General features: G+C 42.2%; 1 protein-coding gene across 1 annotated transcript in view; it reads left to right on the top strand.

Annotated features, from left to right (window-relative positions):
• Positions 1–19,059, top strand: part of RAB3B (RAB3B, member RAS oncogene family) — an 81,634-nt gene that overhangs the window by 12,578 nt on the left and 49,997 nt on the right. Inside the window, exon 2 of the mRNA XM_012434670.3 lies at positions 257–484. Coding sequence (XP_012290093.1) covers positions 257–484 — 228 coding nt within the window. The remainder of the gene's footprint in view (positions 1–256; positions 485–19,059) is intronic.

Raw genomic sequence — 19,059 nt, 5'->3', positions numbered from 1 at the left:
AGCACAGGGCTTGCCCCAGATCAATGTGCTCAGTAAATATTTGCTGAAAGAATGAATGGGAGGAGCTGGGTTCTACCCCAGTGCTGAGACAACATTTGGGGCAGGTGAGTGATGGGGGATTTTGAGTAGAGTGGATTTCCTCAGTGATGCTGGGGTAAGGAGTGAGTGTGTGAATGGTGGGGTGACCATTAGAAGGTTGGTGACTCTAGACGACTCTGGAGGTCTGTTCCTGAGTGACCCTAGGTCTCTCTTGCAGATGGCTTCAGTGACAGATGGTAAAACTGGAGTCAAAGATGCCTCTGACCAGAATTTTGACTACATGTTTAAGCTGCTTATCATTGGCAACAGCAGTGTTGGCAAGACCTCCTTCCTCTTCCGCTATGCCGATGACACATTCACCCCAGCCTTCGTTAGCACTGTGGGCATCGACTTCAAGGTGAAGACAGTCTACCGTCATGAGAAGCGAGTGAAACTACAGATCTGGGTGAGTCCCAGGAATCTTGGGGAGGATTTTCCTGAGAGGGGGCTGGTCTGTCAGTACAAGGGCTGGGAAGTAGGGCCAGCTTGGAACTTCTGGGCCTTATAGCATCAGGCATTAATGCTCTTTCAGGTATGGCCCCTGGGTTACCTTCTGCTAGCTTTATACAAGTTTGCTTTCTTTCAGGGGTTCAGTTGCTTCTGCTGTTTAATTTTTCAAGAGGTTTTATGTTGGCTTGTCTAAACGAGTGACCAGGAAACTGGGATTTGGAGTTAGAGACTTGGGTTCAAATTCTGCTTCTGCCACTTAGTAGCCATGGAACTTGACTGAATTGCTTAACTTCTCTGGGCCACCCTTTCTTCTCTGGGGATTGTAATAGCATCTACATCATAAGGCTATTGGGTCATTAGATCCTTGGCTTAGTTTCTAGAACATAGTAAATGCACAATAAATGTTAGCTATGGTATTGGTTATCTATCGTTGTATAACAAATCACTTTATAAGTTCGTAGTGCCAGACTGGGTGACAATGTAAGACCTCATCTCTACAAAAAATAAAACAAATTAGCTGGGCATGGTGGTGTGCACCTGTAGACCCAGTTACTTGGGAGGCTGAAGTGGAAGGATTGCTTGAGTCCAGGAGATTGAGGCTACAATGAGCCATGATCATGCCACTGCACTACAGCCTGGACAATGGAATGAGACTTCATCTCAAATAAAAAATGAATAAGTGGTAGTGTTAAACAACAATAATAATTCATTATCTCATACTTTCTATGGATCAAACATTTGGGAGTGGCTTGGGGCTTCTCATGAGGTGTAGCCAGATGTTGGCTTGGGTTGCAATCATCTGAAACAGACTGGGGCTGAGGATCTTTTTTTTTTTTTTTTTTTTTTTTTGACAGAGTCTTGCTCTGTCCCCCAGGCTGGAGTGCAGTGGCGTAGTCTTAGCTCACTGCAACCTCTGCCTCCAGGGTTCAAGCGATTCTTCTGCCTCAGCCTCCTGAGTAGCTGGAACTACAGGTGCTCACCACCATGCCTGGCTAATTTTTGTATTTTTAGTAGAGACAGGGTTTCATCATGTTGGCCAGGCTGGTCTTGAACTCCTGACCTCGTGATCCACCCACATTGGCCTCCCAAAGTGCTGGGATTACAGGCGTGAGCCACTATGCCCAGCCTGGGGCTAGAGGATCTTAAGGCTGCACACTCACATGTCTGGTGATGGCTGTTGGCAGGAGGCCTTACTTCTTTTCCATTTGGCCTCTTAGAGTGTCTTCACAGAGCTGCTTAAAGCACCTGGCTTTTCCCAGAGTGAGAGACATAAAAGGCCAGAGGAAGTGGCAATGTCTCTTATGAGTTAGCCTTAGCCTTAAAACATTCTGTTGGTCACTGATTCAGTGTGAGAGGAAACTACACAAAAATGCAAATATTGGGAGGAAAGTATCATTGGGGACCATCTTGAAAGCTGGCTGCCACAGCTACTATTATTATTATTACTATCTACCAATAATACTAATTAATTATGTACATATTTTAGATGATATAGCAACATATGAATCATATTGTTTTCAAAAATGAATTAGTACCTGGATTGGAAATTTTGAAAATTTGTGATTTAAAGTATTCAAAACATGTATTTTTATTTATTTATTTATTTTTTTTCGAGACAGAGTCTCACTCTGAGCTGGAGTGCAGTGGCACTATCTTGGCTCATTGCAACTTCTGCCTTTCGGGTTCAATCGATTCTCCTGCCTCAGCCCTCTGAGTAGCTATAATTATAGGTGTGTGCCACCATGCCTGGCTAATTTTTATATTTTTAGTAGAGACAGGCTTTCACTATGTTGGCCAGGCTGGTCTTGAGCTCCTGACCTCAGGTAATCCACCTGTGTTGGTCTCCCACAGTGCTGGGATTACAGGCATGAACTACCATGCCCAGCTAGAACATGTATTATTTGTTATCGTTCTATTCTACGTGTTAAATGTACATTAATACATCATGTGTATATCTTATTGGGGCAGTCTGTATATAGTACTTTTCTTTTTACAAATTATTTCCCATATATTATCTCACAATTAACACTGTGAGGTAGGTACTACTTTAATACAATCCTATTTTGCAGAATAAGAAACTCAGAGATTAATTAACTTGCCTTAGGTCAACAACACTGCTATAAAGTGGGATTTCAACAATATCTTCTGATGCTAAAGTATGTGCTCTTTTCTGTACACTGTCCATCTGAGATCTTAGTCCTTATTTCCCTTCATGATAATGTCAAATATTAATTTATATCAAGATAAAAGTTCATTTTGTTCATTTGCTCTCTATTAAAGGCATTGAGGAATCAGAGATCATTAGAAATAGAAGCTACATGGGTTGTCTAGTTCACTGATTCCCAAAGTGTGGTTTCCAGACCCATGGCATCAGCATCACCTTGGAATTTGTTAGAAATGCACATTCTCGCTGGGCGCGGTGGCATGTGCTTGTATTCCCAGCTACTTGGGAGGCTGAAGTGGGAGGATCACTTGAGCCCAAGAGTTCTGGGCTGTAGTGCACTATGGCGATCGGGTGTTCGCACTAAGTTCGGCATCAATATGGTGACCTCCTGGGAGTGGGGGACCACCAGGTTGCCTAAGGAGGGGTGAACCAGCCCAGGTCGGAAACGGAGCAAGTCAAAACTCCCATGCTGATCGGTAGGGGGATCACGCCTGTGAACAGCCACTGCACTCCAGCCTGGGCAACATAGCGAGACCCTGTCTCTAAAAAAAAAAAAGAGAGAGAAATGCACATTCTCAGGCCCATCTCAGAATTATTGAATCAGAAACTGTGATGGGTGAGTGACAACAATCTGTGCTATAACAAGTTTCCAGTTAGTTTTGTGGCAGGCTAACATTGTAGAACTACTTAGCTTAACTAGCTTGAGGTAAAAGTCAACAAGCATTTACTTAAAGCACCTAGGTGCTTTCACTCATGTTATCTGACATCATCCTTGCAGTTTGTGCACAGGGGCACATGAGAGCACAGAATATTTGGGGCATGGTGAGCAATTCAGTGAAACTGGATCAAGGCTGTGAAAGAGCAGGGAGTGGGTGCTAAGAGAGAAATTTGCTAGAGAGGCTGTAGGTGGCAGATTGGGGGTCAAAGAGACCTTCCAGGGCAAACAGAAAGTTCTTGTCATCAGCCAGAGGATTCATGCTTGATGATTCCTTAGGAAGATGAAGAAATTAATATTTTATATATATATATATATATATATATACACACACACACACACACACACACACACATATATTATTGCACTTTAGGTTCTGGGGTACATGTGCAGAACATATAGGATTGTTGCATAGGTACATACATGGCAATGTGGTTTGCTGCCTCCATCCCCACGTCACCTATATCTGGCATTTCTTCCCATGTTATCCTTCTCCAACCTCCCTATCCCCCCGCTGTCCCTCTCCTAATCCCCCTGCTGTCCCTCTCCTATTCCCCCCGAACAGACCTCAGTGTGTGGTGTCCCCTCCCTGTGTCCATGTGTTCTCATTGTTCAACACCTGCCTATGAGTGAGAACATGTGGTGTTTGATTTTCTGTTCTTGTGTCAGTTTGCTGAGAATGATGGTTTCCAGATTCATTCATGTCCCTACAAAGGACACAAACTCATTGTTTTTTATGGCTGCATAGTATTCCATGGTGTATGTGCCACATTTTCCTTGTCCAGTCTATCATCGATGGGCATTTGGGTTGGTTCCAAGTCTTTACTATTGTGAACAGTGCCGCAGTGAACATACGTGTGCATGTGTCTTCATAATAGAATGATTTATAATCCTTTGGATATATACCCAGTAATGGGATTCCTGGGTCAAATGGAATTTCTATTTCTAGGTCCTTGAGGAATCACCACACTGTCTTCCACAGTGGTTGAACTAATTTACACTCCCACAAACAGTGTAAAAGTGTTCCTATTTCTCCACATTCTCTCCAGCATCTGTTGTCTCCAGATTTTTAATGATTGCTGTTCTAACTGGCATGAGATGGTATCTGAATGTGGTTTTGATTTGTATTTTTCTAATGACCAGTGATGATGAGCATTTTTTCATATGTTTGTTGGCCTCATGAATGTCTTCTTTTGGAAAGTGTGTGTTCACATCCTTCGCCCACTTTTGAATGGGTTTGTTTATCTGCTTTAATTCTTTGTAGATTCCAGATATTAGTCTTTTGTTAGATGGGTAGATTGCAAAAATTTTTTCCCATTCTGTTGGTTGCTGGTTCACTCTAATGATTGTTTCTTTTGCTGTACAGAAGGTCTGGAGTTTAATTAGATCCAATTTGTCTATTTTGGCTTTTGTTGCCAATGCTTTTGGTGTTTTAGTCATGAAGTCCTTGCCTATGCCTATGTCCTGAATGGCTTTGCCTAGGTTTTCTTCTAGGGTTTTTATGGTGTTAGGTCTTATGTTTAAGTCTTTAATCCATCTGGAGTTAATTTTACTGTAAGGTGTCAGGAAGGGGTCCAGTTTCTGCTTTCTGCACATGGCTAGCCAGTTTCCCCAACACCATTTATTAAACACAGAATCCTTTCCCCATTGTTTGTTTTTGTCAGGTTTGTCAAAGATCAGATGGTTGTAGTGTGTGGTGTTGCCTCCAAGGCCTCTGTTCTGTTCCATTGGTCTATATCTCTGTTTTGGTACCAGTACCATTCTGTTTTGATTACTGTAGCCTTGTAGTATAGTTTGAAATCAGGTAGCATGATGCCTCCAGCTTTGTTCTTTTTGCTTAGAATTATCTTGGCTATGCAGGCTCTCTTTTGGTTCCATATGAAGTTTAAGGTGGTTTTTTCCAGTTCTGTGAAGAGGGTCATAGGTAGCTTGATGGGGATAGCCTTGAATTTATAAAGTACTTTGGGCAGTATGGCCATTTTCACAATATTGATTCTTCCTAACCATGAGCATGGAATGTTTTTGCATCTGTTTGTGTCCTCTCTTGTTTCCTTGAGCAGTGGTTTGTAGTTCTTCTTGAAGAGGTCCTTTACGTTCCTTGTTAATTGTATTCCTAGGTATTTTATTATCTTGGTAGCAATTGTGAATGGCAGTTCGTTCTTGATTTGGCTCTCTTTAAGTCTGTTATTGGTGTATAGGAATGCTTGTGATTTTTGCACATTGATTTTGTGTCCTGAGACTTTGCTGAAGTTGCTTATCAGTTTCAGGAGATTTTGGGCTGAGACAATGGGGTTTTCTAAATATACAATCATGTCCTCCGCAAATAGAGACAATTTGAGTTCCTCCTTTCCTAATTGAACACCCTTTGTTGCTTTTTCTTGCCTGATTGCTCTGGCTAGAACTCGCAATACTATATTGAATAGGAGTGGTAAGAAAGGGCATCCTTGTCTAGTGCCAGATTTCAAAGGGAATGCTTCCAGTTTTTGCCCATTCAGTATAATATTGTCTATGGGTTTGTCGTAAACAGCTTTTATTATTTTGAGATACATTCCATCGATACCTAGTTTATTGAGAGTTTTTAGCATAAAGGGCTGTTGAATTTTGTCAAAGGCCTTCTCTGCATGTATTGAGATAATCACGTGGATTTTGTCTTTGGTTCTGTTTATGTGGTGGATTACGTTTATAGACTTGTGTATGTTGAACCAGCCTTGAATCCCCGGAAAGAAGCCTACTTGATTGTGATGGATAAGCTTTTTGATGTTCTGTTGCAGTCAGTTTGCCAGTATTTTATTGAAGATTTTTGCATCTATGTTTATCATGGATATTGGGCTGAAGTTTTCTTTTTTTGTTGAGTCTCTGCTGGGTTTTGGTATCAGGATGATGTTGGTCTCATAAAATGATTTGAGATTGATTCCCTCTTTTTGGATTGCTTGGAATAGTTTCAGAAGGAGTGGTACCAGCTACTCTTCATATGTCTGGTAGAATTCAGCTGTGAACCCATCCATACCTAGACTTTTTTTGGTTGGTAAACTATTAATTGCTGCCTCAACTTCAGCCATTGTTATTGGTCTATTCAGGGTTTTGACTTCTTCCTGATTTAGGCTTGGGAGGGTGCAAGTGTCCAGGAATTTATCCATTTCTTCCAGGCGTACTGATTTATGTGCGTAGAGTTGTTTATAGTGATCTCTGATGGTAGTTTGTATTTCTGTGGAATCAGTGGTGATATCCTCTTTATCATTTTTTATTGCATCTATTTGATTCTTCTCTCTTTTCTTTTTTATTAATCTGGCTAGTGGTCTGTCTATTTTGTTGATCTTTTCAAAAAACCAGCTCTTGGATTTATTGATTTTTTTTGAAGGGTTTTTTGTGTCTCTATCTCCTTCAGTTCTGCTCTGATCTTAGTTATTTCTTGTCTTCTGCTAGCTTTTGAGTTTTTGTTTTTTTTTTTATCTGCTCCTCTAGCTCTTTCAATTTTAATGATAGGGTGTTGATTTTAGATCTTTCCTTTCTTCTCATTTGGGCATTTATTGCTATAAATTTTCTTCTAGACACTGCTTTAAATGTGTCCCAGAGATGCTGGTACATTGTGTCTTCATTCTCATTTGTTTCAAAGAACATTTTTATTTCTGCCTTTATTTCATTGTTTATCCAGTCAACATTCAAGAGCCAGTTGTTTCGTTTTCAGGATGTTGTGTGGTTCTGGGTTGGTTTCTTAATCCTGAGTTCTAATTTGATTGCACTGTGGTCTGAGAGACTGTTTGTTAACGATTTCTGTTCTTTGGCATTTGCTGAGGAGTGATTTGCTTCCAATTATGTGGTCAATTTTAGAGTAGGTGTGATGTGGCGCTGAGAAGAATGTATATTCTGTGGATTTGGGATGGAGAGTTATGTAGACGTCTGTTAGGTCCGCTTGGTCCAGATCTGAGTTCAAGTCCTGGGTATCCTTGTTAATTTTCTGTCTCGTTGATCTGTCTAATATTGACAGTGGAGTGTTAAAATCTCCCACTATTATTGTATGGGAGTCTAAGTCTCTTTGTAGGTCATTAAGAACTTGCTTTATGAATCTGGGTGCTCCTGTATTGGGGGCTTATATATTTAGGATCATTAGCTCTTCTTGTTGCATTGATCCTTTTACCATTATGTAATGCCCTTCTTTGTCTCTTTTGATCTTTGTTGGTTTAAAGTCTATTTTATCAGAGACTAAGATTGCAACTCCTGCTTTTTTTTGCTCTTCATTTGCTTGGTAAATCTTCCTCCATCCCTTTATTTTGAGCCTTTATGTGTCCTTGCATGTGAGATGGGTTTCCTGGATATAGCACACTGATGGGTTTTGACTTTTTATCCAGTTTGCCAGTCTATGTCTTTCGATTGGGACATTTAGCCCATTTACATTTAAGGTTAATATTGTTATGTGTGATTTGATCCTGCCATTTTGATGCTAGCTGGTTGTTTTGCCCATTAGTTGATGCAGTTTCTTCATTGTGTCGATGCTCTTTACTATTTGGTACATTTTTGGAGTGGCTGGTACTGGTTGTTCCTTTCTATATTTAGTGTTTCTTTCAGGAGCTCTTGTAAGGCAGGCATGGTGGTGACGAAATATCTGAGCAATTGCTTGTTCATAAAGGATTTTATTTTCCTTCGCTTATGAAGCTTAGTTTGACTGGATATGAAATTCTAGGTTGAAAGTTCTTTTCTTTAAGGATGTTGAATATTGGACCCCACTCTCTTCTGGCTTGTAGGGTTTCTGCCGAGAGATTTGCTGTGAGTCTCATGGGCTTCCCTTTGTGGGTAACCCGACCTTTCTCTCTGACTGCCCTTAGCATTTTTTCCTTCATTTCAACCCTGGTGAATCTAACGATTATGTGCCTTGGGGTTGCTCTTCTTGAGGAATATCTTTGTGGTGTTCTCTGTATTTCCTGGATTTTAATATTGGCCTGCCTTGTTAGGTTGGGGAAGTTCTCCTGGATAATATCCTGAAGAATGTTTTCCACCTTGGATTCATTCTGTCTGTCACATTGAGGTACACCTATCAAACATAGATTAGGTCTTTTCACACAATCCCATATTTCTTGTGGGCTTTGTTCGTTTCATTTCACTCTTTTTTCTCTAATCTTGCCTTCTTGTTTTATTTCATTGAGTTGATCTTCAATCTCTGATATCCTTTCTTCTACTTGGTCAATTCAGCTATTGAAACTTGTGTATGCTTCTTGAAGTTCTCGTGTTGTGTTTTTCAGCTCCATCATTCACGAAGTTCTCGTGTTGCATTTTTCAGCTCCATCAGGTCATTTATATTCTTCTCTAAGCCTTTATTTTTGCTAACATTTCATCAAACCTTTTTTCAAGGTTCTTAGTTTATTTGCATTGGGTTAGAACATGTTCTTTTAGCTCAGAGAAGTTTGTTATTACCCACCTTCTGAAGCCTGTTTCTGTCAATTCATCAGACTCATTCTCCTTCCAACTTTGTTCCCTTGCTGGTGAGGAGTTGTGATCCCTTGAAGGAGGAGAGGTGTTCTGGTTTTGGGTGTTTTCATCCTTTTTTGTGCTGGTTTCTTCCCATCTTTGTGGATTTGTCTATCCGTGGTCTTTGTAGTTGGTGACTTTCGGATGGGGTCTCTGAGTGGGCGTCCTTTTTGTTGATGATGAAGTTATTTCGTTCTGTTTTTTAGTTTTCCTTCTAAAAGTCAGGTCCCTCTGCTGTAGGACTGCTGGAGGTCCACTCCAGACCATGCTTGCCTGGGGATCATCTGTGGCAGCTGCAGAACAGTAAGGGTTGCTGCTAGTTTCTTCTTGTTATCTTCGTCCCGGAAGGATACCCACCAGATGTCAGCCTGAGCTCTCCTTTATGAGGTATCTCTTTGGATGTATGGGGGTCAGGGAGCTGCTTGAGGAGACAGTCTGTCCCTTATAGGAGCTCAAGTGCTGAGCTATGAGCTCTGTTGTTCCGTTCAGAGCTGCTGGGCAGATATGTTTAAGTCTGCTGTAGCAGAACTCATAACTGCCTTTTTTTCCCAGGTGCTCTGTCCTGGGAAGGTGGGCTTTATTTATAAGTTCCTGATGTGCTGCTGCCTTTTTTCAGAGATGCCCTGCCCAGCAAGGAGGTAGCCTAGTCACAGTCTGCCAGCAGAGGCGTCGCTGAGCTGCCATGGGCTCTGCCTAGCTGTTATGTGAACTTCTTTGCGGTTTTGTTTATAGAGGTATGGTTAGAACTGCCTCGGTAATGGCAGTCTGCCTCAGTAATGGTAGACTGCCTCTGTAAAGGTGGAACGCTTCGGTAATGGCGGATTGCCTTGGTAATGGCAGACTGCCTTGGTAATGGCGGACGCCCTTCCCCCCACAGAGCTGAATCATCCTACGTCCAGCTGCACTTGCTGTGAAACTCTCAGTCCAGATTGCTGGTCTTTGTTGGGGTGGGACCCGCCGAGCCAGATCACCTGGCTCCCTGTTTCAGCCCCCTTTTTTTCAGTTGAGTGGGCGGTTCTGTCTCCCAGGTGTTCCAGGCGCCAGTTGAAACGGCTGCCCAGATTCGTGTGAGTTTTTGTGCAGAGACCCGCTGCACCGGCTGAAACAGCCATGCTGGAAATTCGTGGCACTTTTCAGCCCGGGAATGTCCTTGTCTGTGGGCAGTAATAACTTGTTTGGAAATGCAGTGATCACTCACCCTCTGCGTTGTTCTGGCTGGGGACTGCACTCTAGAGCTGTTCCTATTCGGCCATCTTGGATCCCTCTGAAGAAATTATTAGAGCTTACTTTTAATCTTTGAACATAAAATATATTTTACTGATATTTACTATGTGGATTGACAGAAGTGTCTTTGTTTGATCCCCATATCAGATGGTCAGATACCCTACACTAAAAAAATCTTGAGATAGGAGGAGGCATTCTGCCCTTCTAAGGGGTTGACAGTGGACTGACTCAGTCCTTTTTGTTTTTTTTTTGTTGTTGTTGAGACAGAGTCTTGCTCTGTCACCCAGGCTGGAGTGCAGTGATGCTATCTCGGCTCACTGCAACCTCTGCCTCCCAAGTTCAAGCAATTCTCCTGCTTCAGCCTCCTGAGCAGCTGGGAGTACAGGTGCGTGTCACCACACCCAGCTAATTTTTGTATTTTTAGTAGAGACAGGGTTTCACCATATTGGCCAGGCTGGTCTTGAACTCCTGACCTTATGATCCACCCACCTTGGCCTCCCAAAGTGCTGGGATTACAGGCATGAGCCACCACACCTGGCCTGACTCACCCTTTTATTTTCAGCCAATTGTGAGCTTTTGTGGTGTTCCTGTGCCTGGTTAAGTGGATTTATTGATTACATGATCTAGTTTTAACTAAATGAAACCTCATAATGGATATGTGGCTTTTAAAGAGTTCTGTAAAGAAACCTCTGATTGCAGTCTTAACTAGAAGATTATGGTGAACCCAAGTGAGCATAAACAAAATGGCTGAACTGATGTTTTTCCAACACCCAACACAAGTTCATTGTCAGCCACGTTTCTAAGTAAAATCATTGATAATCTAATTAGACCTGACATGGTCAATCTCACTGCTTTTGCTGAAGAAGAAATTAGCAAATGGTTTTTTTTGTGTGTATGTGCTTTTATGTAGTAAAAATAAAGTTTTCTGGACTGTTTATGAATACTTTAGATTTTAAACATTTAAATATTATTTTAATTTTATATATTTTAATATCTTTTGTGTATAGAAGTAGACATATAGATAATAATCAAAGGATTACACATATAATGTGCATGCTGTATCTAAATTTTTCTTACTTAGATGGATTTAAGCTGGAGACCACCACCATAGGCACTGGGGAGCCATAGAAGGGTTTAAACAAGTTAGATTTGCATTTTAGAAAAATTCCTGGCTTCAGTTTGAAGGGTAGATGGAAATGAGGCAAAGAAACCAGGGTTTTGGATCCAAAATCATCAAATTATATATATTAAATAAGTGTATTTTTAATCAATTATATCTTATAAAGCTATCTAAAAATTAATAAAGTAGTGATCAGCTATAAAACAAAGAAAGGAAGCAAGCCAGCCAGCAAGCAAGGGCTTGGATAAATTATATGGGGCCGAACTAAGTGTATTATTTTGCTCTGGCTGCCATAATAAAATACATTGAAATTAATTTTCTCACAGTCTGGAGACTATAAGTCTAAGATCAAGGTGCCAGCAGGGTTGATGTCTGATATGGGCTCTCCCCTTGGGCTGCCTTCCCACTCTGTTCTTGTGGCCTTTCCTTGGTGCATGGGCATAGGGGAGAGAGAGTGCAAACTCTTTAGTGCCTCTTCTTATAATGACACAAATTCTGTTGGATCAGGGACTCACTCTAATGACATCATTTAACTTTAATTACTTCCTTTGAGGCCTCATCTCCAAATACAAGCACACTGAGGGATAGGGCTTCAACATACAAATTTTGGGAGGACACAGACCTTCAGTCCATAATGCCAAGAGTGACAAAATGACATAAGGGATGGAAATGAAGGGAGAGATTTTTAACTGGAATTTACAGAATTTGATAATCAATTACTGTTTCCTCTCATCCTTGGTTTCACTTTCCAAGATTTCAGTTACCTGGGGTCCTCTAGATCTGAACATACTAAACAGAAAATTTTAGAAATAAATTTTAAATTGCACAGTGTTCTGGTTTTTTTTTTTTTTTTTTTTTTTTTTTGAGATGGAGTCTCACTTTATTGCTCAGGCTGAAGTGCAGTGGCACGATCTCAGCTCACTGCAACCTCTGCCTCCCAGGATCAAGCAATTCTCCTGCCTCAGCCTCCAGAGCAGCTGGGATTACAGGCGCACACCACTATGCCTGGCTAATTTTTGCATTTTTAGTAGAGATGGGGTTTCATCATGTTGGCCAGGCTTGTGACATCAAGTGATCTGTCCACCTCGGCCTCACAAAGTGCTGAGATTACAGGCATGAGCCACCATGCCTGGCCTAAATTGCACACTATTCTGAATAGTATGATGAAATCTTGCACTGTCTTGCTCTGTCATGCCCAGGACATGAATGATCACTTCATCCAGCGTATCCATGCTGTATTTGCTACCTGCCCACTAGCTACTCAGTAGCCACCGTGGTTATCAAATTGAAAAAGCATAGTGTATATTCTATATGATTAGGTATGATCTGAGGTTTCAGGCATCCACTGAGGATCTTGGAACATATCCCCCAAGGATACGGGGAGACTGCTTTCATTGTAAAGGCAAAGGGGGGAACATATATATGAGTTTATATATATCACTTCTGTACATAAAAGTTTTGTGATTTTTTTTTTTGGTTGTGCTTTGGTAAATCACTTCATTTTTATGAATAGATAATGTCTTCAACTATAAAAGCCTCTAGGTTTGCTGGTGGTGAGGGGGCCTAAATGTGATAACATAATATTGTGTCTGAGGAATGCAATAAATATTGGGTTCCTTCTTTCTCTATCTTTGGGTGCACATGCAAAGGGTCACTGGGTTGCTTTCTAAGGTTTTCCATCTGTGGTTCCACGAGTTTTGGAACAGCATTTAGTGACTCAATAGCACAGTATGAAGTGTTCAGTTAAATTCCTCCAGCCCATTGGATCTCTCTCAGGGGATTTCAGACAGAAGAAGAGGAGATCATGAGCATTGCTGAGCAGGTCCATCCACAATAGGAATTTCCGTCATCTCTGGGGGATGAGGGTCTTGGTAATGCCTTATTCCCTGGAGTCCCTCACCACAAGGTCCCTGAGAGCTCCCTTTGTTTCCTAAGAAGTTAATTATTATGGATCAGAGAAGAAAGTCTTACTGGGGAGGTGAGGATAGGAGAGAAGCCTCATTATTAGGGAGCAAGAGCATGTGCAGGTGTGAGAGGGGTAACCCCACAGCAACAGATCCAACTAGAGGCCACTTACTGCTGGGTGCTGGTTGCCAGGCAACCCTTGGAGACTTGTGGGAATAGAAGAGCAGGAGGGGGCTTCCACTACCTCCTTGTGGGGCCTATTGCAGAGACTGTCTGGTGCTGATCAAGGGAACAATCCAGAGGTCTGTGGGAGGACTGAGCTCACCTGGGACTCTGGGTTCTGGGGTCTAGTGTTTCTTTGTTCGTTTGTTTTTTGTTTTTTTTGAGACAGGATCTAACTGTTTCCCAGGCTTGAGTGCAGTGGTGTGATCTCAGCTCACTGCAACCTCTGCCTCCCAGCTTCAGGTGATCCTCCTACCTCAGCCTCCCGAGTAGCTGGAACTGCAGGTATGCCTGGCTGTGCTATGCCTGGCTAATTTTTTTTATTTCTTATAGAGACTGAGTCTCATCACCATGTTGTCCAGACTGGTCTTTAACTCCTGGGCTCAAATAATCTTCCCACCTTGGCCTCCCAAAATGCTGGGATTATAGGCATGAGCCATGGTGCCCAGTCTTTAGTCTCTCTCTGCCCCTGTAGTCATCATGTGATCTGGAGTGGCCCTGTTTCCCCAGCTATCGAATAGAGACATAACCTTTGCTTTCTTTGCCTCATGGATTATTGTGAAGATCAAGTGAGGAAATGGAGGGAAGCTCGTGGAGAACTATGAAGCCTTAAGTGGATTGGAAGGACTGTGCCTATTGTCAGCCTTGCAAATTCTTCTGGAATATGCTTTAAATAATTCCTTGTGTCTTTCATGCCTTCCTTCTGACTTAGAGAGGTAGTTATCTCCTTAAAGAATGGGTGGTTGAGGCCAGAGATGAGAAGTTACCTGTGTGGAGACAAATGGTAAACTCCATGATTTCATTCACTCAGTACACATTCATCTGGTGTGTACTCTGTGCCAGGCATTATGTTGGGGTGGGGATATACCCTTCCTACTCTCATGGAGTTTATACTCTAGCAGGGGAGATAGACACAAAATATATGAATAGAAAGAAAGGATCTCATTTTATCTGGGGTAAGAACCTCGAAGGAATGGGCAGACTTGTTTCTATTTCAGGCACTGGAACTCCCTGAATTGTGACTGATGCCTCATCCCTAGACTTGTAGCTGGAATTTAGGTTCAACTCTATTCACAATTAAAAGCCTTGCCTAGCTGTGATCTTCAATACACCAGCTCAACTCAGGCCTGGTCTCTGCCAGAGAATACAGAGGCAGGGGCCTCCATTGTGGAAAGACAGAATTTCCTCTTTCCTACTCCCACTAGTGAGGCTTTTTTGGTGACCTGCCTGTCAAAAAGAATTTAAATTCCAGAGTATTTCCCATGTCTGGGATTATTTGTATAAAGATTGGGGAATGGACTGGCATGGCTATCTGGCATTCTTTTATTAGAGACTTATGAACTCTGTCTTTCATGAAGGATTTATAGGCCACTGTCCTTGCTCCTGGTCCTGTCCTGGTACTGCTGCTCTCCTTCCTCTTTCTTTCTCTTCAATTCCTTCCTCTGAAGCTCTCAGTCGCCATGGCACTTGTGTGCTCTTCTGTTATTTCACTGGTTTTGCTGTGTTGGTGATGATTTAAAAGCTCTTAGTGTAATTAAAGACATACATTGATAATGTGTATAAAGCACTAACATAGTGCATGGCACAGGGTAAATACTCAACAAATCATTGTTTTTATTAAGGTTCTAGGGAGATTGATAAATAGCATTCCTTTTCTTCCCCACCTAAGTCCATTGAGAAATAGATGGCAGGAGTCAGAAAGATGGGGAGTAATGTAAAAAAAAAAAAGGCTTATTACTCATAAAAGCTAGGATGAAGCACATGGCTAAAATCTTTTGGCAAGTGGGTCTTGCTAATACTTTACTCTGGAGTCAGAAAGACACACAAACCCAGTCATAGGCCAATGTGGGCTGCTGGCTACAATTAGCCCATACAACATTCACTCAAAGTCAAAGTCCATGTGGCCCAGATTTACTAATATTTAATGCCTAAAGCATTCCACTCAGATCTGTAGGAGGAGCCTCTATCTCCATGGACAGCCTTCCTCATGGACGGAGAAAGAAGGGTTTCTCCTCCGACAGCTCCTTTAATTTAATTATCATTTTATTCATGTATTTAATGTTGAGACAGGGTTGCCCAGGCTGGAGTGCAGTGGTATGCTCATGGCTTACTGCAGCCTCAACCTCCCAGGCTTAAGCAATCCTCCCACCTCAGCCTCCACAATAGTTGGAACTACAGGCGCATGCCACCACACCTGGCTAAGTTTTGTATTATTTGTAGATACAGGGTTTTGTTGTGTGGCCTAGACTTGTCTTGAATTCCTGAGCTCAAGTGGTCTGCCTACCTAGGCCTCCCAAAGTGCTGGGATTACAGGTATGAACCACTGCGCCTGCCCAACAGCTCTTACTATAATTAAAGACATAGATAAGAATGACCATGGGTTCCAAAGGGGGGTTAGACAGAATTATGAACACTGGGACAAATAGGAGGAGCCTTAGGAGATTTCCTGGGAATCTAAATTCTATAGTGATGAGAATAACTCCCCATGTAAACAGGAACTGAGAACAAGGTCAGGGTGAGATGGGGTGCTGGGCAGTCAGCGAGGTTTGCTTATCAGTCAAATGCCTTATGTCCACACAGCAGCTTCCATGAAATGTTAGGTCACAACATGGCTTTGGAGTCACTTATAAATATTAAAGCTGGTCAGTATTAAATGTGGGAATATCAAGGATCTGTATCTTAGGGCCAGTAACATAAAAGTAAGTGAAATGTAAGGGAGCGTAGGAATGTGGGAAAGGTAATCATACCAGAAACTTGGATGAAGGAGGATTGTGGCTCTTTAGCAGCCATTTAACAAATATTTACTGTGCCAGATACTGGGGATAGACATATTAATATAAATGTGACATTCCCTGCTCTCCAGGAATTAAAGGGACTGAAATTATGAGTACAAAAGTGAAATAACATGAATACCATAGTTCTCTTGTTCTGATTAGAGGAAGAAAAATAGGATACCAAGAGACTTTTCCCTAGAATTTAAGAATGTATAGTAATGGATTATTATATGGGATTGGGTAGCTGTCTACTGGGCTTCTGTATTAGTTTCCTATTGCTGCACTAAAATTACTACAAACTTAGTGGCTTAAGACAACACAAACTTATTATCTCACAGCTCTGGAGGTCAGAAGTCCAAGATGGGTCTCACTGGGTTAAAATCAAGTTGTTGGCCGGTTTCAGTTTGTGTTCCCTCTGTAGGGCCTTGTCTAGTGTCTAGTAGGCCCTTTTTCAGCTTCCAGAGGCTGCCTGCATCCCTTTGCTTGGGTCCTCTTCTTCCATCTTCAAAGCCAGCAGTGGAACATCTTTCAACCTCTCTGAACCTCCTGCTTGTCTCTTATAAAGACCCTTGTGGCTGAGGAAGGTGGTTTCACCCCTGTAATCCAAGCACAGCACTTTGGGAGGCTGAGGCAGGCAGATCACGAGGTCAGGAGTTTGAGACAAGCCTGGCCAACATGGTAAAACCCTGTCTCTACTAAAAATACAAAAAAGTAGCTGGGTGTGGTGGCACATGCCTATAATCCCAGTTACTCGGGAGGCTGATGCAGGAGAATCACTTGAACCCAGGAGGCCGAGGTTGCGGTGAGCCAAGATCTCACCATTGCACTCCAGCCTAGGCAACAAGAGTGAAACTCTCTCTCTCTCTGAAAAAAAAAAAAGACCCTTGTGATTATAATGGGCCCACCTAGACATTCCAGGTCAATCCTCTGTTTTCAAGATTCTTAATTTAATCACATTTGCAAAATCCCTTTTGCCATGTAAGGTAACATATTCACAAATTCTAGGGATTATATCTTTGGGAGACTATTATTCTGACTACAACAGCATCTGTTAATAACATGTAAAAGATCTGGCTGGGTGTGGTGGCTTATGCCTGTAATCCTAGTACTTTGGGAGGCTAAGGCAGGAGGATCACTTGAGCTTAGGACTGAGACTAGCAACATACTGAGAACTTGTGTCTACAAAAAATTTAAAAATTAGCTGTGTGTGTGTGGTGGCGTGTGCCTGTAGTCCCAGCTACTCATTAGGCTGAGGCCAGAGGATCACTTGAGCCTGAGAGGTCAAGCCTGCCTTGAGCTATAATCATGCCACTGCACTCCAGCCTGGTTGACAGAGCAAGACCCTATCTCAAAAAAAGAAGGAAAGGAAAAAGGAAAAAGGGGAAAGGAAAGGAACTGATATAAATTCTCCCCATCCTTCAAGACTCTGACACAAGTAGTTTCCATGTCTTAAGTTCATACTGCTGATTGAGATTTCCTGTGACCTTGTTAGGTGTCAACAAGCCTGTGAATTTATAGCTCATCACATCTCAGTCTCTCATTTTATTTTATTTTGTTTTATTTATTTTTTGAGGTGGAGTTTTGCTCATTGCCCAGGCTGGAGTGCAATGGTGTGATCTTGGCCCACTTCAACCTTCGCCTCCTGGGTTCAAGTGATTCTCCTGCCTCAGCCTCCCTAATAGCTGGGATTACAAACATGCACCACCATGCCCGGCTAATTTTTGTATTTTTAATAGAGACAGGGTTTCACCACGTTGGCCAGGCTGGTTTCGAACTCCCGACCTCAGGTGATCCTCCTGCCTTGGCCTCCCAAAGTGCTGGGATTACAAGTGTGGAACACCGTGCTTGGCCTCAGTTTCTCATTTTAGACAGGAGGAAGCTGAGGCTCATAGTGAGTTGGGACTTTACTGAGGGCTCATGGTGATGTCTCTTGACACATTCCAGTGCTCCTCCTGCCACCTTCAGGAAGGTGCAATCTAGTCTTGGATGTAATCTGGAGACCTGTGGAGAGATCACCTGGCAGCACAGAAGAGTCTGGAGGCTGAACAGGGAAACTGGTGCTCTGACAAGTCAAGTCCTTGTGGCTCCAGGAATGTGAAGACAGTTTCTGAGTACACCATCCTGTGCTCAGCTCCTATGATAATCAGAATTGATTTTTCTAGGCAGCAGGTTTCCTGGTGTGGCTGCAGAGACATGCTGACACTTTTATCTCCCCAAAGCCTGTAGGAACCAGCTGCAGGAGGAGGTTTAATCTGATTTAAAAAATCACAACAAAGACCATGGGAAGTCAAATCAGCCTTAGTCAGCCTTTGTAATTTTCAAATGAATTAACAAGCCATCCTGACTGACTATTCAAGGGATCTCCAAGACACATTATATATGGCCACAACCCCCTTTCCCTCCATCCAAATTGGCATGGGAGAAAAAGAAATAATCTGTAAGCCATTTGTGTATTCATTCAGTAAACATGTGTCATGTACATATTATATGCCAGGCACTGTCAGGAGAGGGCAAAGAAACAGCTACAATATGATACAAGTGATGTAATAAAAGGATGAAGAAAGTGTTGTAGGAACAGCTGCCTCTGCCTGGGAAAGGCACTGCAGGCCTCATAAAGGAGGGGACATTTTGCAAGGTCTTGACAAATGAGTAAATTTTTTCAGGTTAATGTAGGGAAAGAGCTTTATAGGTGGAAGAAATGACATTTGCAAGAGATGATTGCTTTCAATGACCCTTTGTGTGCCTGGCTGTGATAGGCTCTGCAGGGATTGGTGAGACAACACCCCTACCTCTAAGGGGCACTCTGTGAAGCAGGGGAAGAGAGGGATATACAACAGGCACGCCCACATTGAAATGCATTGCAAACATTGAGCAGTGGAATGACATGCTCTAACTTACATTGTTTTAATACATTTTAAAATCTTTGGGTAATAGTTTATAGAAAAGT

Source organism: Aotus nancymaae, unplaced genomic scaffold, assembly GCF_030222135.1.
Source record: "Aotus nancymaae isolate 86718 unplaced genomic scaffold, 86718_ANA_hifiasm-v0.15.2.pri h1tg000007l, whole genome shotgun sequence".
NCBI classification, from domain to species: Eukaryota; Metazoa; Chordata; class Mammalia; order Primates; family Aotidae; genus Aotus; species Aotus nancymaae.
Note: the sequence above shows the minus strand (reverse complement) of the source record. Positions and strands in the feature narration are given on the sequence as shown.